General features: G+C 26.8%; 3 protein-coding genes across 3 annotated transcripts; all 3 read left to right on the top strand.

Moving 5' to 3' along the window:
• The first annotated feature begins 6,780 nt into the window (after nucleotides 1-6,780).
• Nucleotides 6,781-8,385, top strand: LOC134835120 (paired mesoderm homeobox protein 2). Its single transcript, XM_063849985.1, has 3 exons — nucleotides 6,781-7,002; nucleotides 7,299-7,404; nucleotides 8,136-8,385. Exons 1-3 carry the CDS (start codon nucleotides 6,796-6,798, stop codon nucleotides 8,369-8,371), a joined length of 549 nt encoding a protein of 182 aa, XP_063706055.1. The 5' UTR covers nucleotides 6,781-6,795; the 3' UTR covers nucleotides 8,372-8,385.
• Nucleotides 8,386-9,245: 860 nt separating this feature from the next.
• On the top strand, nucleotides 9,246-12,370 carry LOC134833809 (chitooligosaccharidolytic beta-N-acetylglucosaminidase-like). Its single transcript, XM_063848263.1, has 6 exons — nucleotides 9,246-9,499; nucleotides 9,581-9,787; nucleotides 10,387-11,595; nucleotides 11,651-11,769; nucleotides 11,827-12,045; nucleotides 12,149-12,370. Exons 1-5 carry the CDS (start codon nucleotides 9,450-9,452, stop codon nucleotides 12,021-12,023), a joined length of 1,782 nt encoding a protein of 593 aa, XP_063704333.1. The 5' UTR covers nucleotides 9,246-9,449; the 3' UTR covers nucleotides 12,024-12,045; nucleotides 12,149-12,370.
• Nucleotides 12,371-13,015: 645 nt separating this feature from the next.
• LOC134834364 (serine/threonine-protein kinase fused) lies at nucleotides 13,016-16,256 on the top strand. Its single transcript, XM_063849002.1, is given in 6 exon segments — nucleotides 13,016-13,152; nucleotides 13,208-13,792; nucleotides 14,417-15,111; nucleotides 15,175-15,478; nucleotides 15,550-15,690; nucleotides 15,693-16,256. Coding segments are annotated over 6 exon segments (2,343 nt in total). The 5' UTR covers nucleotides 13,016-13,041; the 3' UTR covers nucleotides 16,200-16,256.
• The last annotated feature ends 874 nt before the right edge of the window (nucleotides 16,257-17,130 follow it).

The following is a 17,130-nucleotide window of genomic DNA, read 5'->3' as shown; positions in this document are numbered from 1 at the left end:
TTAACTTTTTTTAACCGCTCTTATTAATTTTTAATTATTTATTTTCATTAAGAGTCTTAAGATTAAGAGATGAATTCGTCTATATGATAACATTACATTCATGCTTTCATTTTAGCATATTATAATAAATTATAGGTTTGGGCAAACTAACAAAATTAATTTGGGCAAAAAGAAGCTCTGGTGAAAATTATAGCTTTTTTATAAGAAAGGCTTCCTCTTTTGTCAACATTATTTTCGATCATATCTTATTTCATACTTTTTTTCTATAATTTCTATTTTGCCAATATTTTTTATCATTGCTTTCATAAATTCTTGAAAGAATTTCTATTGCTAAAGTTTGTTATGTAAAATCAGATTTTTCGACTTTCAATTGTGAACTGATGAATTATTTCTTTTTTTTATAGTATTCAAGTTTTAAGGTTAAGTTTGTACTTTTGCATCTGGGGCTCTAATGGAGTTTTTGAATATATATTGATCATTGCTGGTTCATAGCCATCCGAAGTTTTCCATTTCAACGTTTGTCTTAGTTGCTCCTTTTTTCTGCTTTATGTATGGTTCCTTATAGAAGAATAATTTGTTTTAGAGCTTGCCTTATTGCTGCTTTTAATAAGGATTTAAATCATTTTTGACATTATCTAAAGTTCTACTAAAAATTTTAAATTATTTAAAAAAAAAATAAAATACTTACCTGAAATGCGCTTTAGTCCTTTTTACAACTTTTCCTGTAATTTTCAAACATTCTTTATTTTATGATGATGATTATTATTATTGTTAACACAAACAAACAGACAATTCTTATTATTATTTTCATTATTTTTCTTACCTTATCTCCAAGTAGTGAACATCCTGAAACTTTCACAGAGTCACTTTAAACTTTGTCAATTCTGAAAATCTGAAAAGTCTCATTTTTTTGCAGAGAGCCTGTCACCCACTTTTCCTCATCCAACAGCTTTGTCTCGTTACACAATACAATTTTTCTCGCCTTCACAATGCAAATGCCTCATTTTTGTGTGCTTTTATTTTCCATTTTTTTAAGCATTAGACACATTCGCAGCACTTACAGCGAGCAAGCAGCGAACGCTACACTCAAAAGATGTTCATTATGATTATCGTCATTATTTTTGCACTAAACTACAAAAAAAAAATGCGAGAGAAAAGAAGGAAAAAAAAATGTTTAAAAAGCATAATGAAAGGCATCACCATTATGGAAAATATTTTTTATTTGTTTTAGGTGTTGCATTGTGTGACATTTTTTGTTCATTACACTATTAGGAACATTTAGTTATTTCGAACAAGAGCAACAACTATAACAAGAGCAGCATCGTCAGTGACGCTGACAGATAAAAAAAGGCACGGAAAAAAATTTGTAATTAGTAACTTTTAGAAACACACGCCACATGAGCTGTCAATTTATCTTTTTGCATTATCGATCACGAATTTTTTTTCGTATCATTCAATATTTAAAACAAATTTTCGTCATTGTCGTCTCTCTTGGAACATTTGCATTTTTTTTAACATGATCAGAGGAGGTATTGTTATGATTTTTTTTTGTAGATTCGCAAAAAAAAAACGAAGTAATAATAATAAAAAAATAAAAGAATAACTCAAACAATAGAGAAAAATATCATTTTGTTGATTAATTTTCTGCATACAGAACACACACTATTAGTACTTTTCATGCCAGCATTCTCTCCTCGTACTCTACATTTACTCTATTATAATAATAATAACAACATTGAATACATACGTTTCACACAGACGACGACGACGAGTAATCATAATAACGTTGTAGAATCTCATTCATTTAGATCCTGCCTGTTTCGCCATACGGAAGCTCCCTGGAAGTGTATAAATAATAATTAAAAAATGAAAATTAAACTCTTTTGTTTCAACCAACATACACGTACCTACATAACACAATGATGATAATCTATTCATAAAATTCATTTTCTTTCTTCTTCTATCCTACTTTTGGGAGTATGAAGCAGAAAAAAAAACATGAGCAACATCTGTCGTTCTACTTGATATTTTTTTGTGATTTATGAAAAATAAATAAAATAAAAAGTTGAGAAAAAACAGATCAAAATTCATTCAATTTAATTTTTCAAATGGATATAAATTGAATATCGATTTGTTAAAAATAAAAATATTTTTATTTCAAAAGAATCGGGAAATATTTTCAATTCAATCAGGTTCGTTTTATTCAAATTGAATTTATGAATGCCCAGAACTATTAAAATAATTTGTTATGAAAAATGTTTTAAGGAGTTGCAAATGAAATTTGCTCCTTTGAGGTTTGATGTCTGTCTGTTAATGGTATAAATTTATGTATTAAAAGATATTTTTATTTTCTGGTTTGAAAATTTAAAAAAAATAGAATTATTAAAAATTAAAATAAATAATAATTAAAGTATTTAAATAATTAAAATAAAATAAAAATGAAATTAAGAAAAATGCCAAACATTGAAATTTTTAAAAATTTTGAGGCACTTTTTTATTAATTTTAAACCATAGAACGTTTAACATAAAGAAACAATTAAAACACCTTTTTAATTCCTCAATTCGTCAGTCGTGTGCCAGACGATGACCTGACAAGTCGAAACATGTTGCACAAATAAATGTTTTTTAATTGAGGAATTAAAAAGATGTTTTAATTGTTTCTTTGTGTTAAGAAATAATTCCTCGAACTCCAAACAAGTGAAGTTTTCTTTTTGTTTACTTCTAATTTGTCATAGAACGTTTGTTTAAAACTTGTAATCAAGAACAATTTTTGGCTTTTGTTTCTCTATATAGAACTGATTAAAATTTTAATATCATATAGTTTTCGCAGTTTTTCTTCCATTGAATATATTAGTTTTGTGGTCAATTTATTTATTGCTTTGTTCTTTCTTCAAATCATTTTAAGGAACCTCCGGGAAGAAAAATCCTTTTCAATAAGCTCGGTAAGTTCGAAGACTTTGAACTGATATCTTGCCTATATCTTCTTGTATTGCCACTATTTCTCCAGATTCAAATGGATTGTATCTTTGGTATTTAGATGGCACAGCGATAGAATCGGTTCATTGAAAATTTTGTTAAAATAGAAGCAGTTCGTTATCATGACTCATGTTTTTGCCTTTGTATTTTTTTCATCTGAAGAGTGTTTTAACAGATTCTAATAATGCCATCAGTCAAATAAAATAAAGCTTTCAGAACCTAAAATGAAATAAATAGCTTGAATTTATTAAAAAACGCTCAAATCATAAACTAAAATTACTCAACACAAAAAATTTAAACTTACCTTTGTTTTAACATTTAGCTTCTTAAACTTAAATAAAATAAAAAGTTGTTATTTACTCAAAAAGCGCTTAAGTCATAATCTAAAATAATTCAACACAAAAAATTTAAACTTACCTGTTATTTTCTCCGGTTAAATAAATACTCGATGAAATCGATGCCATTTGGTAATCGGTGCGTAATTGCATAATAATTAACGGTTTACTCCTGAAGTATGCCTCGTATTTATTCAATCTGTTCAATTATTATTATTAAAAATAATTTCATTAAACATTTCCTTGTCCTCCTTGTACTTCCTTCGTCCTTAAACAAAGCATCAAATGCAAATTCCAGTCCCCTCTAAAAACACATTTCTGCACTTGTTACGGTTCATAATAGAGGCGTGCTTTGTACGTCAATCATCAATTCAATAACACATTGAACGAACAAAAAACGGACTGAAAAGAAATATTCTCGATATAATGAAAATTGAATGAAAAATAAAATATCAATTGAATCTTTTAAATTTTTTGTATGTCGTCACACAATAAAATGGCACATGTGCAAATTCGTTTATTAAATTGATTAAAAAACGTTCCTTTTGTGTAAATCTAAACATTTTTTTTTTGTAATTTGGAGGTTTGGTTATCTTTGTTTCACTTGACGATCAATCAAGTCGGCGCGTGGAAAGAAATTTAATCAATGGAGATTAAAAATTATTTATGATCTAATGCATTTTTCAATTAACATGCAATGCACATTTGTTTCACTTCATTTGCTGAAAAGCAGCAAGAAAATCTGCAATCATATTAGAGACGAAGAGTCGGAAACAAAGAAATTTTTTTAATCATTTCAAAGATAAAACAATATTAAAAATTTCCATTCCAGACTTGAGATGTAAGTATAAAAAAGCATAAAATGTCAAAGAAAATAATACAATGACAATGGAAAATGTTGTTTATTTGTGATGAGATTCATAATTCTGTTTCTCCAGTGTTAAATTCATAAAATAAATCCCTTAAGGAAGGATGTTTTTATTTAAAAAACTGACAAAGAAAATTATTATTATTTTTCTCTGTCTCTCTTTCCACATTTTTCTGTGATAAAAGGAAAAATGATAAATGAAATATACAAATGAAGTACGAGCTACAATAATGGCAGCAGCAAGACAACAACAACAACAGAGACATGATGATGATTATTATATAAATAAACAAACATTAAGGAAAATACAATTGAAAAATGCATTATGATCAAGAATGAGAGAAAATACGAGCAGACGTGATTTAAAAAGTTTTTGATGTTTTTTATGAACGTTTCATTCGTTTTCTGTTGTAGATATGGAAAAGAAGTGATAGGTTGGAGAAATGTTGGGTGATCATTTTTTGGAGAAAAGTCTCAAATTCAAGTTTTTGAACATTGATGACTTGAAAAAATTTAAAAATGAAGAAATTTATCGAAATGACAGGTAAGATTAAAATTTATGCAAAAATTATAAAGAAAATTAATCTTTAATTTAAATTAATTAATATAAAAATTTTAAATTATTTTTTTTAAATTTTAAAAAAATATTATTTTAATTATTTTAATAATTTTTAAAAATTTATTTTTTTTTAATTTTTAAAATTTTTATAATTTTTTAATGATTTTAATAAATTAATTTTTTAAATAAAATAAAATATTTAAATTAATTTTTTTGGAATAAATTGCATATTTTTTTATATTTTTTTTTCGGAAATTTTTAAGAAATTATTTACAAAAAGTTATAATTTTTAAAATTTTAAAATTGAAATTTTAACTTAATTTTTTTTTAATTTTAAATTATTAAATTAAATTAAATTATTAAAAAATTAAAAAAAAATAAATTAAATTAAAAATTAAAATACTAAAATTTAAAAAATTAAATTATATTAAATTATGAACATTTTTGAATTAAAAAAAGATTTTTAAGAAAAAAAAATTTTTTCGCCAAAAAAATTAAATTAAAGTCACCCTAACGACTCATTCTTAAACTCAACATTATTTATTAAAATATAACAACAACAAAGAAAATATCAGACAAAAATAATAAAAATATTTTTTTTAAATATTCAAATATTTATACTTTAAACCTTGTCATGTTTAACAAAAATTCATCAACAATTTTAATTTTCAGTTGTCACTCGTATTTACTCGTCAAACAAATGTTTAAAACAAAATCGAGCTTTTGCCAAAAATCGACCTAATTTCATATGAAACATCATTCGGGACATCAAATTATAAAATTTAATTTCATTATGAACGACGAGTGCATTGTTTGTTCCTTTATGATTGGCCTCATATCGCTCCGCCCGCTCATTCGGTATGTGTGCAAAAGTGATTATATTTTTATATATTAAATATTTTTTTGCGGCGCACGCGCCAAAAACTGAATTATAATTCATTGTGTAATGTATAAAAATTTTGTTGGCATTGTTTGGGAAAAAGTTCTGTATTGCATTACGCATTGTTGACTTGTATCTATGCAAAAACATGAAAAATGGAGAAAATTAGGATTTACATTTTTTTAAGGAAAATTTTAATAATTTTTTTTTTTATTTTAGGAAAAATGTTCTCCCTATGATGCAGTAGCGGATTTATTTGAAGGCTTTTGAAATTAAGGCTCGGTGAGTTTTGAGGTAAGTTTTTAATTTTTTTCCAATTAATTCAAACCAAGCAATAAATTTAAAAAGTTTAATATTCTAAAAAAATAAATAAAAAAAAATAATAAAATAAATTTTAAAAAAATTAAATAAAAAAAATAAATTAATAAAAAAAAAAATTAAAAAAATAAAAATAATAAAAAATAAATAAAAATTTAATAAAAAAAATTAAAATAAAAAAAAAATAAAATTAATAAAAAAATTAAAAATATAAAAGTAAAAAAATAAAAAAAAATGAAAAACTATAAATAATAAAAAAATAAAAAAAAAAATAAAAATTAAAAAATTTTTAAAAAAAAATAATAAATAAATAAAAAAATAATAAAAATAAAAAAAATTAAATTAAAATAAAAAAAATAAATTGAAAAAAATTAAAATAATAAAAAAAATATTAAAAAATATAAAAAAAAAAATTAAAAAAAAAAAAAATCCGTCACTGACTCTCTGATGAAAAATGATTAAATTTTTGCATCAACAATCATCATTATGATATTCCTTGTCACCTTTTCGCTACCGTTACATTACCAACGCTAAACGAGAAGATGAGAAGGGGAAATCATTCCCATTATATCTTGATCCATTTAAATTATCGTCACAACAATCACACGTGAACAGGGGAAAAATTGCACTTTCAAAGGATCCATGCAGCCAAGTACGTCGAACAATGCCCTCCATTTTCCTCTACGTTCGTACCTCTTTCGACGCACCCGTTTCTACATTACCAACACATTTCGTGCAGGATAAAAAAATAAAAATATCTGTGAAAACTCCTTTATTATTACAATGCAATGGAAAAATTATGATCAGTTTATAAACGACCTTCTCTCGGGAAAGACATAAAAATCCAAACAAAAAAATCATGGCAGGTCCTTTCATTTCTCCGCTTCCTGGCGATCTGCTGACCGAATATATGTTCGGGCGACGACGACAACGCCGAAATCGCACGACATTCACGCCGCAGCAACTACAAGAGCTCGAAACGCTCTTCCAAAAGACACATTATCCGGATGTTTTTTTGCGGGAAGAGGCAGCGTTACGAATTTCCTTGAGCGAGGCACGCGTGCAGGTTTGTCTCATAAAATCTCATAAAATAATTAAAAATGTTCTTTCATAATTTTTTTTTGTTGTTTTGTGACGTTGTTGATGATGAGAAAAAGTAATTAAAAAATGTGGAGTGAAAAAAAATTAGTTTACACAGGAAAATACGTTTTTTTTGTCGAGCGTGTATTTTTTTTTGTTTGAGCAAACTCTTGTGGCAGTAATGAAAATCTGAATAATTAATTAGCTAATTAGTTGATGTTTGGATAGTGCATTTTTTTTTTGTTAAATGTATTAAAAAGAGTGTTTTTGTACTTACTTCAGGTGTGGTTTCAAAATCGTCGTGCGAAATGGCGGAAACAGGCAAGACTTCAACTGTTACAAGATGCTTGGAGGATGCGTTGTCTCGGGATAAATGGAGCGCCAGGAGGTGAGTTTTTAATTTTTTTTTTTGTGATTGAAGCTGAAATAATAATGAAAAATAATTTAAAGTGATTTAAAAAATTGTGAAAAAATTAAAATTAAAAAAAAAATAATTTTGATTAAATTAGCGAAAAATCGATTAATGAGAAATTTGTGAAATTATTTTTTTTAAAATTATTTTTTTAATTTTTTTTTTTTTGTTTATTAAAAATATTTTTTTTAATTAATTATTTTTTTTATTTACAATTTTTGAGAAAATAATTTTTGTTTTTCAAAATTTTGTCTTTTTGAGAATTTTTTTTTAATTTAAAATTATAAGTTACAAAAATTAAAATTTGTAGTTTAAAAAAAATTATTTTATCAAAAATTTAAAATAATAAATGTTGTTAATTAAAGTTAAATTTAATTAATTTTTATTTAATTTAAATATAACAACATTTATAATTTTTTTTGCTTTATTATATTTTGCTTAATTGTTTTTAAAAATTATTAGAAAATTATTTTTTTTAGTAAAATTTTTTTAAATTTATAAATAAAAAAATTATTTATTATTTAATATGAATAAATTTAAAAATAAAAATTCGATAAAATAATTAAAAAATGAAAAATAAATAAATAAAAAAAAAAAAAAATTGAGCCCTTTTTTTAAAAATTAATAAATAAATCTAAACGAAATTTAAAAAAAATTAAAAATTTCTAAAAATTTTTTTTTATTTTTTTTTTTTTAACTCTTAATAGCTCCTCAATCTTCATCAACTAATCAGGAAAACCCAACAGTTAACAACACAAATCCAAGTGAAAAGCCATCAGACGCATCTCCGGGCTTCACATTAATGCATCCCGCATTCCAAGCAAGCAAAGATGCGAAAGACAGTTGTCGCGGAAGTTTAGACGGCAGCGATTCTGAAGATGAGGAAATTGATTTAACGACAAATGGCTGCATTGATTACTCGAATAATAATAATAAGCATTAGAAACGTAGGATTTTACCGATTAGAAATAAAAATGAAGTAATAGAAAAAAATATTGAGTGACATTTATTTTAAAGTGAAATATTTATTAATGGATAAATTTCGATGGCGAATAACAAAAAATGTGTTTACTCAACCAAGTCGACAAAAGAAAAAAAAAACTTGCGTGTAATTTTTTTTGTTTGTTGTCATTTGATGAGTGGTCTGGCCAAATAAAATTTATTTAAATTTAGTTCATTGAATTATTAAATAAAAACAAACAAAAACAACACGAAATTGATAACAAATGATAACGACAAAAATTTTTGGCATTGATAAAATTCAGATTTTAATAGGTTATCTTTCTAAATAAGTTGGTTTATCTGAGGTTAATGTTCATTATCTTGAAGATAAAATTTTTTAATATTTTTTTTAGCAATTTTTCAATAATTTTAATAATTTTTTATTTTCAAAAATAGTAAAATTTTTCAAAAAAAAAAAAAAAAAAAAATAAAAAAAAATTTTATCGCAAAATATAAAAAAAATTTTAAAAATTATATTTTGCCTGAAATTATTTTTTTTTGATTTCTATATATTTTTTTTAATTTTAAATAAATTATTTTTTTATTTTGTTTTATTTTTTAAATTTTAAAAAAAATTTTTTTTTAAAAAAATTTTTTTTTTTTTTTTTTAATTTCAAAATGTAATTCAAAATTTTTTTAAATTTAATTTTTTTATCTTTTGTTTTTAATTTATTTTTGTAATTTAATTTTTTTTTCAAATAAAAATTTTCCATATACGAACTAAAAATTCATGTTCACGAAATACCGATAAAAATACCTTCCATACGTTCGCTCACTTTTTGTTTCACTCACTTTATTCAGTAGTTGACGATCCATCCATCCATTCACACTGAAATTGTCTCTTCTTCCCGCTGCAATAAAAAATATAATTTTAATCGTAATATAAATTACACTTTTTTCTGCTTTTAGAACGTAAAACACTGATTCTCCTCGAGCAGAAAGTACGGAATTAAAAAATTAATATTAATAAGTTAGTTACGCGCGAATTACCGTTAATGTGATCAATTCAGAGAGAAAAAATGCATCGAATGATATATTTGCTGTTCGTTACAACTTTTGCTGTTTCTCAGTGAGTTTTTGGCAAACATTTAATGAAAATTTAATCTAATTCGCAATTGTTTTAATTTTTACATAAAAATTCCCACAAAAGAGGGGCAATTGTTCGAAAATGGCATTGTGATAACAAATTTTGTGTTCCCGTTTTGTTGGAAGACGGCGTAACGCAAAATACATCGCTGCACGAGTCACAAGAGCTATGTAGACTTGTTTGTGGCAAAAATCGCGGCTTGTGGCCCGTTCCGTATGAAATTGTCGAATTGAGTGACAATTATATTACTTTTAGCATGGAAAAAGTGAGGTAAATTTTTTAAAATATTTTAATTTTAAATTTAATTAAAATAAATAATTAAAAATGAAAAAAGATAATTAAATTAAATTTAATTAAAATTAATTAAAAAAAAAAATTAAATTAATAAAAAAAAATAATTAAAATTAAAATAATTTTTAAAAATATAATTATTTTAATTAAATTTAATTTTTTGATCATTTTAATTAATTAAATTAAATTTAAATAATCAATAATATTTTTTTTTAAAATTTAATTTAATTTAAACAAATAGTTAAAATTATTTTTTTTTAAATAATATTATTGAATATTTTAATTTAATAATATTTAAAAAAATATTTTTATTAAATTTTAAAATTTTAATTAAAAAAATCAAAAAATTAAATTAAATTAAAAAAATTAGTTAAAAATTGAAACTAAATTAATTTAATAATAATATTTTCTAAATTATTTAAATTAATAAACTTCTTTTAATTTTAATTATTTAATTTAAATAAATTATTTTTTATTTCATTTTATTTTTATTTTAATTTTTAATTTAATTTTTAACTAATCATTTCAATTAAATTAAATTATTTTATTTAAATTTAATTAATTTTTTATGTTTTTAGTTTCGATTTCCAAGGAGTTTCTTCAACTTTACATCCCTTATTGACAAAAATGACGGAAATCTTCAAGCGACAAATGAGACTTTCATATAAAAATCTCAGAAATGCTCGAGAATCTAATTCTGTTGATGGTCGTGGCTTATCAATTTTCTTCAACGTGAGCAATTCAAGCGATATTCTAAACTGGAATACAAACGAAAGTTACATTCTTGATGTAAAAAGTGCAGATACGAAAAATATTTTAGCTGAAATCACGTCTGAAACGATTTTCGGAGCAAGACACGCTTTAGAGACCTTATCACAACTCATCGCTTCCCAATCAAATGACGATGGTTTAGTAATTTTATCTAAAGCTCTCATCCGGGACAAACCTCTTTACAAACATCGTGGCTTATTACTCGATACTTCGCGTAATTTCCTGCCTTTAAGACACATTCGACAAACGATCATGGCAATGGGTGCTGCCAAACTGAATGTTTTCCATTGGCATCTTACAGATGCGCAAAGTTTTCCTTTTGAGGTTTCGAGAAGACCGGAAATGACGCAATATGGCTCTTATTCACCCGAAAAAGTTTATCGCTTCGTGGATGTAAGAAAAATTATTGAATTTGCGAAATTGCATGGCGTTCAGGTTTTACTTGAAATTGACGCTCCTGCCCATGCTGGGCTTGGATGGCAATGGGGAGTCGAAAAAGGACTCGGAGAACTCGCAGTTTGTGTCGCAAAGGAGCCATGGAGAAACTTTTGCATTCAACCTCCATGTGGACAATTGAATCCCGTGAATCCCAATGTGAGTCTCGTGATGAGAGATATTTATCAAGATTTGGTCGATGTCAATCCAGGTCAAGTAAATTTCCATATGGGAGGCGATGAAGTGCATTTCGGATGTTGGAACAGTTCGAAAACGATAATTGAAAGCATGAACACACGTGAAATTAAACGAAATACAGAAGGATTTCTGCAGTTATGGAGTGATTTTCAGCAACGGATGCTCGAAACGTACGATTCGCTCGTTGCGGGAGCTCCAAAAGTCATTTTATGGTCCAGTGACTTGACAAATCCGAATAATATTCAGAAATATTTGTCGCCGGAACGGTATGTCATCCAAACGTGGGTCGAATCTGAAATGAGTTTGAACAAAGAATTACTTGAAAAAGGATATCAGTTGATAATTTCGACGAAAAATGCGTGGTATTTCGATCATGGATTCTGGTAAGACAATTTTTCTTCAATTTTATAGATTTTTCAACTTTTTAACATCTCACAGGGGCACAACTTCCTTCTACAACTGGAAAAAAGTTTATGCGAACAAAATTTTAGCTGATGAAGGAGTTCTTGGAGGCGAAGGCTGTATGTGGGGCGAATTCGTGAACCAAAATTCACTTCGTAAGTTCTTTGATTTAATAAAAAAAAATCTCAAAACTTACCAAAAATGTTTTTTAGATGCTCGAGTATGGCCCCGAGCAGCTGCTCTTGCAGAAAGACTTTGGTCTGATCCAATAAAGTTCGATAAAGATGAAGTTGAGACACGTTTGAATGCGTTCACGAAGAGAATTACTGCTTTGGGACTCACGCCAGATGCGATAAGGCCTGAATGGTGTCTCATGAACGAAGGAAAATGCCCAAATTATCATCCGTAAAATATTTTTTCTCCTGTAAAATGTAAATATATAATTATTAAAATGTAAAAAAAAAGTTTAACTGATCATAGATTTAAATTTTTGAGACGAATGAAAGTGATGAAAAACAAAAATTTCGATTTCAGAATGTGAGGAGTACTGAAATGTGCAAAAAATAGCCGGGTTGTTATCAGTTCCAGAGTCACAGGGTAAAAATGGGGGCATTTTATTAAAGGAAGTTTAATTTCTAAAAAATTTGAACAGTTTTTCACTGAACTTATTTCATTTAACGTTCAAAAGCTACAAATACAAATTTTAAAAATATTTTTTTAAAATTTCGAATTTTTAAAATATTTTTTTAAAATTTTGAATTTTAAAAAAAATCATGCAAAAGCAAAATTTCGCTTCAAAAAAATTGTTCATTGATTCTTTTCATTCTAAATGATTCTTGATTTTGGATGCTGAACTGATATATTTTTAAATTTTAAGAAAATTTTAAAAATATTAAAAAAATATTCATATTTAATTATATAAAATTTTATGATATCAAAAATTATTGGGTATTAACCCAATCTAATATTCTTTATTTTCAAAATATTTTTTTTTTTTTAAATAAAAAATTAATTTTTATTAATTTTATTATAAATAATTTTAAAATTATATTTTTTTATTTAATAATATTAAATTTATTTTTTTACTAATTAAATTTTTTATTGAATTTTAATTTTTAAATTAATTTTATTTATTTGAATAAAAATTAAAAAAAAATAATTAAAATTATTTAATTTATTTATAAATGATTAAATTAAATTAAAATTTATTTATTTAAATTATTTTTAATTATTTAAATAAAATTGAATGAATTTTGTAACAAAATTTTAAATTCAAGATAAATATTTTTTACCCTCAAAAAAATTCATCGAGATACGCCACTGTTCAAAATGTTCCATTTTCCAAATCATTTTGTAAACAATTCAACAAAACAAAAAATATTTTTAATCGAATTTGTGACTTTTGAATCTCATAAAAGCCTAAAAACATGGAAAATTACAAAATTTCCGTGCTTTGTGGCGAAGGTTCGTTCGGAAAAGTGTACAAAGCTACCGATCGAAAGACAAAAGAAACTGTTGCTCTCAAGATTTTATCAAAAGTAAGTTTTGTTTTTCATTCAAAATTTATTTTTAATAATTTTTTTCAACTTTCAGCGAACTCGCAATCCAAAAGATCTCAAACAACTACGACGCGAATGTGACATCCAAAAAGACTTGAAGCACCCGAACATCATTCGCATGTTAAAATCCTTCGAAACTGAGAACGAAATTGTTTACGTGACGGAATTCGCGCAACTTGATCTTCATTCGTTGCTTGCTCAGGAGGGAAGTTTAGGAGAACCACGAGCTCAAAAACTCACTTTTGACTTGGTTTCAGCTCTTTATTACTTGCATTCGCATCGAATCCTTCATCGAGACCTGAAACCGCAAAATATTCTTCTTGACGGGCAAGGAAATGCAAAATTGTGCGATTTTGGGCTTGCGAGGAACATGACAATGAGTACTCATGTCTTGACCTCGATCAAAGGCACGCCGCTTTATATGTCGCCCGAGTTGTTGGATGGCAAGCCTTATGATCATTTGGCGGATTTGTGGAGTCTTGGATGTATTATTTACGAAGCGCTGGCGGGAGAACCTCCTTTTTATACGACAAGTATTTTGCATCTTGTGCGATTGATTCGACATGGAAGAATTAAGTGGCCCAGTTTTTTGACGCCGGAGTGTTATTCGTTTTTGGATGTAAGTTATATTTTATTTGAATTTTGCTCTTGAAAAAGATTTTAAATTCTCGAAATAAACTTTTTACTTCGAGAAATAAAATTTCAACTTCTTGAAATAAAATTTCAACTTCTTGAAATAAAATTTTAGCTTCTTGAAATAAAATTTCAACTTCTTGAAATAAAATTTCAACTTCTTGAAATAAAATTTCAACTTCTTGAAATAAAATTTCAACTTCTTGAAATAAAATTTCAACTTCTTGAAATAAAATTTCAACTTCTTGAAATAAAATTTCAACTTCTTGAAATAAAATTTCAACTTCTTGAAATAAAATTTCAACTTCTTGAAATAAAATTTCAACTTCTTGAAATAAAATTTCAACTTCTTGAAATAAAATTTCAACTTCTTGAAATAAAATTTCAACTTCTTGAAATAAAATTTTATCTTCTTGAAATAAAATTTCAACAAATTTCTTGAAATAAACTTCTTGAAATTAAAATTTAACTTCTTGAAATTTTCAACTTCTTGAAATAAAATTTCAACTTCTTGAAATAAAATTTCAACTTCTTGAAATAAAATTTCAAATTCTTGAAATGAAATTTTTACTTCTCAAAATAAATATTTTCAATTTTTCTTCTATTTCAGAGCCTCTTAGTCATCGATCCAACGCAACGCATCCAATGGCCCGAAATTCTAACTCACCCATTCGTGCACAAAAACATCCTCATTCTCGAAGACGACACCCCCGAATCTCCTTTCACGCAAGCCATGACCGACGATCAACGTTTCGAGAAGGAATGTCAAGCAGCGCAACTCATGTGTGCCGACACACATCTCCGCCATCAACTCGAAGTCTCCGATATGATCAACATGGGCAACAACGTCACCCTTCCCGACAAGAAACCCGAAAAGGATGACGACGTCATGTCATCCCACGATAGCATTCACGCCATTTTACAAAGCGACCTCGAGAATATCGAGACAGATATGGAAGATGGCGCCGTTGGAGGTGCAATAAAAAAGCCTTTTACCAACAAAAATCCATGTTTCGTGACAGGAAACTCGAATTTGATCGTGAATCACTTAACGGACAATTTTCCGCAATTATCGCTGAAAACTCTGAACGACTCTGTGAATAAAAACATGAAAAACGCAAGTCCCGGAACGCAAGTTAACAAGAGTAATCATCTCGAAAGACGGAAATTAAACCAAAATTTGGATAATTTTTCGGTGAAATTAGAATCTGACAATAAAACAAAGGATAAAGTTGACGAAGAACGACTTCAGAGAACGAATAATCAAGAAAAATTGGAACAAAGTACGGATAGTCAACAGAAAATGTAAGTTTTTGACCCTTTTTAGCATTTTTCTATCGAAATTTTAACTAAAAATTATTTTTTTAGCAACGACGAGATCGAAGGAACGAACAAAGTCACTCCAACTCTCTTACCTGGATGGGATTCATGTGAAGATTCGCAAAATCCGCCAATAGAAAATGACGAATGGATCGATTTTATCAATAAATCCATGCAAGAAATCCTCGACGGGGACTTGGATGCCTTGAAACAGCAAAATTTCGTTAGTATTATAGTCGCCCCGTTACGAAATTCGAAGGCAAGTCCCAAAGTAATTGAATCTGTGGCTCAATTATTTACTCTTCCGTTAGTTTTGAATGGGCCATCGTCTTTAATTTTAGATATTAAGACTGTAAGTTCGATTTTTCCTTAATTTTTTAAGATTTTTGTCTAAAAATTAATTAAATTTTAATTTTTTTGTAGATTTATATCGAAGTGAAGCTCCTACCGAATTTAATTTATGCCTCAAAGTTACTTTCAAATACGCCTCCGACGACGCAGAGCCTTTCGCCATCACATAATCACTCCACAGCTTCCGTTTTTCGTGATTTTACGACGTTATCCTTGATGAACTTCGTACCATCGCTTGCATTTACGATTTGGTTTGTCATTTGGTGCATTGCGGTCCAAATTTTCTCGATCAATTTTGTGATGCGATCGCTATTCTCGGCGTGGATCAACTTTTAGTGAAAATTCTCACGACAAATGTCTCCAACACAAAAGGCCCCAAGGAAATTGATCGCCTAAAACGCTCCATTCTCGGCACTCTTGGCTGCGTTCTTCGCGAAAGCCCCGAAAACTCCGAACTTGTCGAGCGAATAATCTTCGACAGCAGAATTGACATCACAGCTTTACTCACAGACCCGAACGCCTTCGTCAGATATCGAACTTTGATGCTTTTGCGCCTTTTGGGACGCTTCAGTGCCGTAACTTTGGAGAAAAATTGGTCCGCGCGCACAAAAAATGTCATCGAAGACTTGTTAAATGACGAACAGGAAAACATTCAAAACGAAGCCATTTCCATTCTCGATGAATTTCGGCATCTAGCATTTTTTCAACAGTCATCGTCGTGATATTGCTTGTTTTGTGAGAAAAAATTACAAATTTTCGAATAAAAATTTACCGGTATATCTAACATCTGATCTATGAAGGTACGTGTGTGTGTGTGTGTGGCATAACGGGTCACCCAGCTGTTTTTTGGCAGCTTTACTATTACCTAATCTCGGTCGTTGTGTAGAAATAAAAAAAAAGTAGAGAGAGAGAGAAGAAACCTACATAAAAAAGTGATTGTCGGTCAAAAATGCCATTAATGATCATTAATTCTTTGAGGGCTATTCTTATGGAAAATTACCAAAAATGTTACAATTTACTCTATTTATATTTGTGCATGAAACAGAGACGTTGAATAGAGTGAAAGGGATATGGGACAAAAAAAATATTTTTGACAATATTTATCTAAAAAATTCAAAGTTTAAATAAAAAGGTAAGAAAAAAATTCTAAATTTTTAAAATTTAAAAAATTAATAATTTTTAATTTTAAAAATTATAAATAAAATTTAAAATTAACTTTTGATAATTTATTTATTTTTTAAAATTTTATTTAAAAATATTTGAAAATATTTTAATTTTAGGCTAAAAAAAATAATTTCTTTTATTTTAATTTTTTAAATTTTTTTTAGAAATCATAATAAAGCTATTTAATGTCGAAAAGCAAATTATAAAAAAATTTCAAAATTCTAACTTTTTTAATTTAGTTTTATTTGAAAATTTTAATTTCAAAATTTCGTTCAAAATTTTATGAAAATGATTTCAAAAAGTTTTTTTTCTAACTTATATATTTAAATTTTTATTGTAAAAAGGTTAATTTTAATTATTTTTTATATAATAATTGAATATTTTCAAAAATTTTCTAAATTTATAAAAAATGTGTGAAAAATCCACAAAAAAAACTTTTGCCCTCAAAACGACTTGAAATTCACAAGAAACTTTAACAAAAAAAATTTT

The sequence above is a fragment of the Culicoides brevitarsis genome, chromosome 3, assembly GCF_036172545.1.
Source record: "Culicoides brevitarsis isolate CSIRO-B50_1 chromosome 3, AGI_CSIRO_Cbre_v1, whole genome shotgun sequence".
NCBI lineage: Eukaryota > Metazoa > Arthropoda > Insecta > Diptera > Ceratopogonidae > Culicoides > Culicoides brevitarsis.
Note: the sequence above shows the minus strand (reverse complement) of the source record. Positions and strands in the feature narration are given on the sequence as shown.